Source organism: Vigna unguiculata, chromosome 8, assembly GCF_004118075.2.
Source record: "Vigna unguiculata cultivar IT97K-499-35 chromosome 8, ASM411807v1, whole genome shotgun sequence".
NCBI lineage: Eukaryota > Viridiplantae > Streptophyta > Magnoliopsida > Fabales > Fabaceae > Vigna > Vigna unguiculata.
This window is the reverse complement of record NC_040286.1, coordinates 35,121,796-35,128,474: the sequence shown is the minus strand read 5'-3', so window position 1 is coordinate 35,128,474 and position 6,679 is coordinate 35,121,796. Positions and strand designations below refer to the sequence as shown.

General features: G+C 29.7%; 1 protein-coding gene across 1 annotated transcript; it reads left to right on the top strand.

Annotated features, from left to right (window-relative positions):
- Positions 1-1,143: 1,143 nt before the first annotated feature.
- Positions 1,144-4,994, top strand: LOC114193997. Its single transcript, XM_028084015.1, has 7 exons — positions 1,144-1,282; positions 1,876-2,005; positions 2,107-2,283; positions 2,361-2,714; positions 2,976-3,086; positions 3,617-4,062; positions 4,381-4,994. Exons 3-7 carry the CDS (start codon positions 2,127-2,129, stop codon positions 4,942-4,944), a joined length of 1,632 nt encoding a protein of 543 aa, XP_027939816.1. The 5' UTR covers positions 1,144-1,282; positions 1,876-2,005; positions 2,107-2,126; the 3' UTR covers positions 4,945-4,994.
- Positions 4,995-6,679: the final 1,685 nt, after the last annotated feature.

Below are 6,679 nucleotides of genomic sequence, written 5' to 3'. Positions count from 1 at the left end.
TATACAAATCAACAAAAAGTAGTGTTAAATATTTAAAATTTATAAAATATATAAAATTAAAATATTAATTTGAGACTTGATTATTTTTTTTTTTCTAACTTGATAACATTTTGAAACATCTGTGTTAACTTCATAAAATCCCATGTATTGAAAAAAAACAAATAATATTTTAATATCTAAAATTGTTAATTATAAATACATAAATTTAGTAATATAAAAAAAATTAATTACCTAAACTTTAATATAAAATCTTACAAATTTTAAAGTATTTATTATATACGAGAATTGTTTAAAAATTTCAAAAAAAAATTTATTTTATATAATCTATTATGTATATTTATATTTTTTAATTAATAAATTTAACTATTCCAATCTTCAAAATAAAAATAATAAAATTAATAAACTTAACTGTTCTAATTGCAAGCAAATTTATTTTTAAACTAAGGTTCCATGACCCTGTAAATATTTAACTTTGACATGTGCTGTTTGCTTGGAATTTTGGAGAGCATTGATGGTTCCACTCCACCTAAACATGGAGCTCATGAAGTTTTGTTGTGGTATTTATGAGGAGCAGTTAATGTGTATCTCTTTCTCACATCCATAACCATAATAATATGTACTATTTACTATTTTTTTCAGCCTAATTGAACCAATCAATGAATGTCTGGGTGAGTTTAGTACTCAGCACTTGTTCACATCCAAACACGTTTTAAACATTGGGTGAGTTGAGTACACCACCCACCCAGTCAAAAAAAAAATATAACTTTATCATTTTAGAATTTATAAAATCATAAATTTTATAATAATTTACGATAATAATTTAAATAAGATAACGTAGTAAAATAAAATAAAAAACACATAATAAATTAAAAATAATAAAAAATATAATTCAACCAAATTTCATTGTACTTGTCACATTATTATTCAATATTTAATGTAATTTCACTCTCCTTAACTTTTCCTCCGTACTTTCCTTTCCAATAAATGACATCAACCAACAGTCTGACAAGATTAACACACGTCCTTTGGTATAAGAAAAATAAAAAATAAATTATGTATTAAGACACTATTCAATTATCACTATTTCATAAATTATAAATTTTGTTGTCCAAGCCTTTTGTTTTATTTGTCTGTTAAATTTTGTGCAACAATAAAAAGGCAAGCAAAGCGAAAGTTGAAGCAATGTGGAAAGTTTTCTGAACAAAGAGCTCTCTCTTGCATTTGCAACAATAGAAAGAGTGTTCATTCTCCAACAACACACTTCTCTCAATCTTCTGCTCAGGTAACCTTTCCATCAATTTCATTTTATCTTTCTATATTTTTTTTATATATTTTAGCTTCTACCATGTCACAAACAAACCTTCCAAATAATTTTGTCTAGATACATTTTATTATTCATGAAAAATACTAAATTATGATGTCCTCCCAATAAATACAATTTTATTCATGAAAGTTATTGGAGAAAGTAGACAAAATTTAAAACATTAATCATGTTTATTAACTCAAATATGTTTTATTTTTCTCCTAGATTTCAAATTATAAAATATGAAAATAAGTTGGTTTTTATATTTTTCTTATCTCTTTTTTAACCTGTTGGCATATTTAATTTGTTTTAGTCCAAGTAAATATGATTTTTATTTTTTTTAAATATTATTATCTAAATTAAAATGGATAATTCTTAAGTATAGACATTAAGATGTACAATTTTTTAACTGAAAGAGTATACACACTAAATTTCATAGAAAATATTATATCACACAATTTTTAAAATAATCTAAAACATGTAATAACTAAGAATGGTATATGCCTTAACAATATTTTTTTACGAAAAAAATTATATAAATATATTAAATATTCTCTGACAGCAAGTTTCAGCAACAGAAAAGAAATAGAAGAGTGGTACAAAAGTTGAGAATAGAACTGCAACAATGTAATAGAATTAGAAGAGGTTTCATTCTCCATCAACACACATCTATCTTCTTACAAGGATCACCATTCGCCACAGGTAAACTTCAATCACTTTCATTTCTATCTTCTTTATTTTATTTTATGTAAATAAAATAGATACCAGATTCTTAGGAACCATAAATCTATTGTCAGTTTCAGGTTTTCATTTTGGTGAGAAAATGATGAATCCTGATGTGGAAGTTTCAGATGAATCCTACATTCAGATTATTACAGTATCACGAGATTATCTGAGTCATAACCAAACTCTTCCCTCTGATTATCTGAGTCATAACCAAACTCTTCCCTCTGTTGCTACGTCACAAGCTGTCTCACAAGGTTTTAATACAATAATATGGCTTGATAGATTTGAGTCGTAAAAATAGTGACTAAAATGAAGTTTGAAAGGATTGCAGATTATATGGAAGTACTGTACCGGCTTGCACTCGTAGGTGAGTGGCATGAAATGAAACTCATTGTTGAAAATGATCCTGCTAGTGTTCGCGTTCCACTGACTTCAGATGGCGACACAGTTCTTCATCTAGCAGTAAGGTCAGAGAACGTTAAAATGGTGGAAGAGTTGGTTAATGTTATGGCGATAGAAGACATGCTAAAACCAAACTCAGACGGGTGGCTTCCCGTTCACCTTGCTGCTATACCTGTCCGTTACACAAGAATGAAATATCTATACTCGCAACATCTGCTTGACAAAATGGCTTTCCATCACATTGGATTTCTCTTTTTTATTGCCCTTGAATACAACTTGTTTGGTAATAGCATGTTTGTCTTCTCACAATTTTTAGAACTCTAACCCTGGTTCCACTTCATTGCAAAATTAGATACAAGACTCAAAAATACTATTTCATTTGACATCAGAGTAATAACATTTATCAAAATAAATGAGCATGATGTTAATAACCCATGAAATGCATCGTCTTTACCCTCATTTTGTAATTACTATTATTTCAAGCAACTTTGTATTACCTTGCCTTCCTAGTCCATCATTGCTATTTAATTTGTGCATTTCACAGACTTGGCCATGAAATTATTTAAAATGTATACACCTCAATTGACCATGGCAAGAGATGGAAAGCAGCTAACAGCATTGCATCGGCTGGCGCGAATGCCTTCAGAAATTCTACGTATGTTTCATTTCCATTTATGCATCTATATTTGTATATAAAAAAAATAAGAATTACTCGTTAATTGTCTTGCCAATATTCAGTGTTATAATAGTAATAGATTAATAGAGGAAAGGAACAAGAAGGAAAAAGAGGATACAGCCCGGGGAATGAGAGAAAGAAGAAACAAAGAGAAGAGAGCATGAAGTATAAGATAATCATATTTTAATCCAACACTTTAATCGTCCTTTAATTATTTAGTGTTATTTTTTTAGAAATGTAATATGATGATTTAAAAATATTAGACTAATAAATTAAAAGTAAATAAAAAAAGTAAGTAAAAATATCATTGTGAAAGGATATATAAAAAGGAAAAGAATAAAACAACGTTAGATGCATAAATTAAGTTATTATAGCAACTGAGCAAATTTAGGAGTAATATATATAAAACTTTTTAGAGGGAATTAAAACAAAAAAATATGTGCTTAATATAAGATCAACTTTTTTTTTCTCTTCTCGTGTTATAATTATGATTTCTTTGACCAATCTAGAGAGGGAATTACTAGACCACAATGATAACAGTGGACTATCAAAAGTAACGGGCATGCAATTGCTGAGAGAGATATGGACGGAAGTTGAACATTTGGAATTACGAAAAATAATATCGTTGACTACTGATCCCACACCAATATTGCTTGATGCACTGGAATCAGGAAATGATGATCAAGTAATTCGGCTTTTCTTGAGGATACCTCAAACAGTCATCTACTCAATTGACTCTAAACAACGGAACCTATTCCACTTGCTTCTTCACTATCGACGTTTAAACATCTTTGATGAGTATAAAAATATTAGTGTGATAAAGTATTTAATGCTAGGGTTGGATGACGAGGGTAACAACGTTCTACACGAGGCTGCGCACCTACCACCTCAATTCCAACTAAACTCTGGTTTAAATGCAGTCATTCAAATGAAAACAGAGCACGCATGGTTCAAGGTCAATTCATTCATTTCCCTATTTTTATTCGATCATTTCTGTTATTTATAGATCCATGCACCCACATGTCTTTATATATATGAAATGATATTTGACAAAATTTTATTTGGTAAACTTTGATAAATAATCATTCTTGATAAAAAAATTATAAAATTTTACTATTTTATTTTTGTAACTTCCTAAAAAAATACAAAATTATTTTATTTATTAATTTTGTCAATTTTATCAATAAAATATTTGTTAAAAAATCCTTTTTATTTGTATATATATATATACAAAAATATATTAACATATACTTTTGATTTTGATTACAAGTAGAAAGTAGAGAAAAGCGTTCCTTTTGAAATACGGAGCGAAAAAAACAAGAATGGAAAGACTCCAATTGAGGTATTTTATGATGAGCATAAGCCGTTATCGAAAGAGATCAAAGAATCCGCCAAAGGAATAGCAGAATCTGGGATGCTTGTGGCAACGCTTGTTGCCACCGTAGCATTTGCAGCTGCTCTCACCGTTCCAGGTGACAAGAAGAATCCCTGGTTCATTGTCTTCATCGTCACAAATGCAGTGGCCTTATTCACTTCTTCTGCCTCCATACTCTCTTTCTTGTCAAATTTCACTTCTTCAAGATTTGCAGAAACTGAATTTGTTATATCACTGCATCCCAGCTTGACTTTTGGACCTGCATTCCTATTTGCCTCAGTTGCTGCTATGGTTGTGGCTTTCATTGCAGCCTCCTTTCTCATATTTGATCACACAACAAGTTGGGTTTCGTTTGTGGTGACTCCAATGGGGGTTTTCCCATTGCTTGTGTTTCTTCTCTTTCAATCTAGATTCTGCGATGATTTATTTTGGTCTAGATACTATCGTCCCAAACTTCGGTAACCTGTTTCTTACAACATCATTAAGTGTTTTTCCTATTTTATGTGTCTTAATTACTCCATCATTTCTGTCTATCATTTGTTTTGTTTGTGAAACATAGAAGTTGTGTTTGAAATTGAGATTAATAAAAAGGTTTATTTAGGCATAATTGGGAAGAATTTACGTAAATAAATAAATCTTTAACAAATTATGAATTTTCGGATAATTCGTATTGAAAATTACAAATCTACTCATTTATTTATATTAGTAATTTTTAAAAATCTACTCATTTTCATAAATTCTCCAAAACTAAGCATTCTTATAAATAAACTAACTAACTGTTACATTCAGGAAAGGAGTGTGAAGAAATCCGTAATAAATAAATTAAAAAAAAATAGAATTTATGGATAATTTGTCTTGAGAAACATAAATCTACTCATTTATTTATGCCCGTAATTTTAAAAAATCTACTTATTTTCATAAATTCTCCACAAATCTGCACCATTCTTATAGATAAGCCTACTTGTTTTATCAATAACCTTTACCCCTCTCATGTTCCAATCTATATAATACCTAGTTCTATACAAGAAATGGTTATTTTTATATGGACAATAGTAGGTTAACACACCTATGATAATAAATTATTATTTTTGTATGGACAATAATAGATCGTATTAGTGAAAAATGACAATGCACCGGTCGCACGTAACAGATAATAAATATTGATCTCTTCAAATAAATTTGTGCAACATATGAAATTCTTGCAATTCACAACTCAAATAGATAAGGGATTTACAAAAACATTAAAAAATTCTTTTTGGTATTTTATCAAACACCCACTACTGGAAAATGGACAAATAGTGACTAATATCAGTGACTAAAAATGTTAGTTATTATCAGTTACCAAAATAGTGACCGAATATTTCTTTCTAAATGAGTGACTGATTTAATGACCAATTGTTCAGTCACAAAATCGTTCACTATTTTATTTATTTTTTATTCTGTTAATATAAATAATAGTTTAAATTCATTCTTAAACTCTTTCTTTAAGTTGTCTCTCCACTTTCCCACTCAAAAATTTTACACTCTTCTTTCCCTCCCAAAAATCTTACACATTAGAAACTCCTTCCAGCAAATATTCCTTCAGCTCTTCACGAAGAAACAGGTCTTGTTCACGAACCAGACCCATATGCAACTGTTCTTCACGACCTAAACCAAGACGCGTGTCTTCTTCACGGTCTAGAGCCATAACCAGACACAAGTCTTCTCAACAATCTATAACCATATGCATGTTTTCTTCACAATGCAGAACCAAACACGGTGCTTCTTCACGACCCAGACCCTTCACGAACTAGAATTGGGACCAACAAGTGAAAACACTAACCCTAATAGTCGAATCATAAACCCTACCCTTCTCGCAAAAAATAATTGATTGGTCAAGTAAGTAAATGTAATGCCCATTTCTCTAATTTATGTGTTTGTGTTTTCATTTGAAATTTGTTTCATGTAATCTATTTGAGAAAGTGCATGAATGAGTCAATGATAACTCAATTTATATACATTCATATTGAAGCTTATTGCATTCACTTGACATTTTTGTTTCTTTTATCTTTCAATCTTAGCTTAGATATGTGATATTTTAGGTAGTTTTCAGCACCTACAACATCACCTAGCGCATCAGAACTATCACCAAGCGCCTTCTGTTAGTGAAAAACCAACACGGCAAGTGCACTGGTCGCACTTAGCAAGTAATAAGTAT

Excerpts from the sequence above, each read along its gene's own strand:
- LOC114193997 (XM_028084015.1), top strand. The coding sequence starts at position 2,127 with ATGATGAATCCTGATGTGGAAGTTTCAGATGAATCCTACATTCAGATT. Across the intron at positions 2,284-2,360 it reads GTCACAAGCTGTCTCACAAG|ATTATATGGAAGTACTGTAC; the intron begins GTTTTAATACAA and ends AAAGGATTGCAG. Across the intron at positions 4,063-4,380 it reads CAGAGCACGCATGGTTCAAG|AAAGTAGAGAAAAGCGTTCC; the intron begins GTCAATTCATTC and ends GATTACAAGTAG.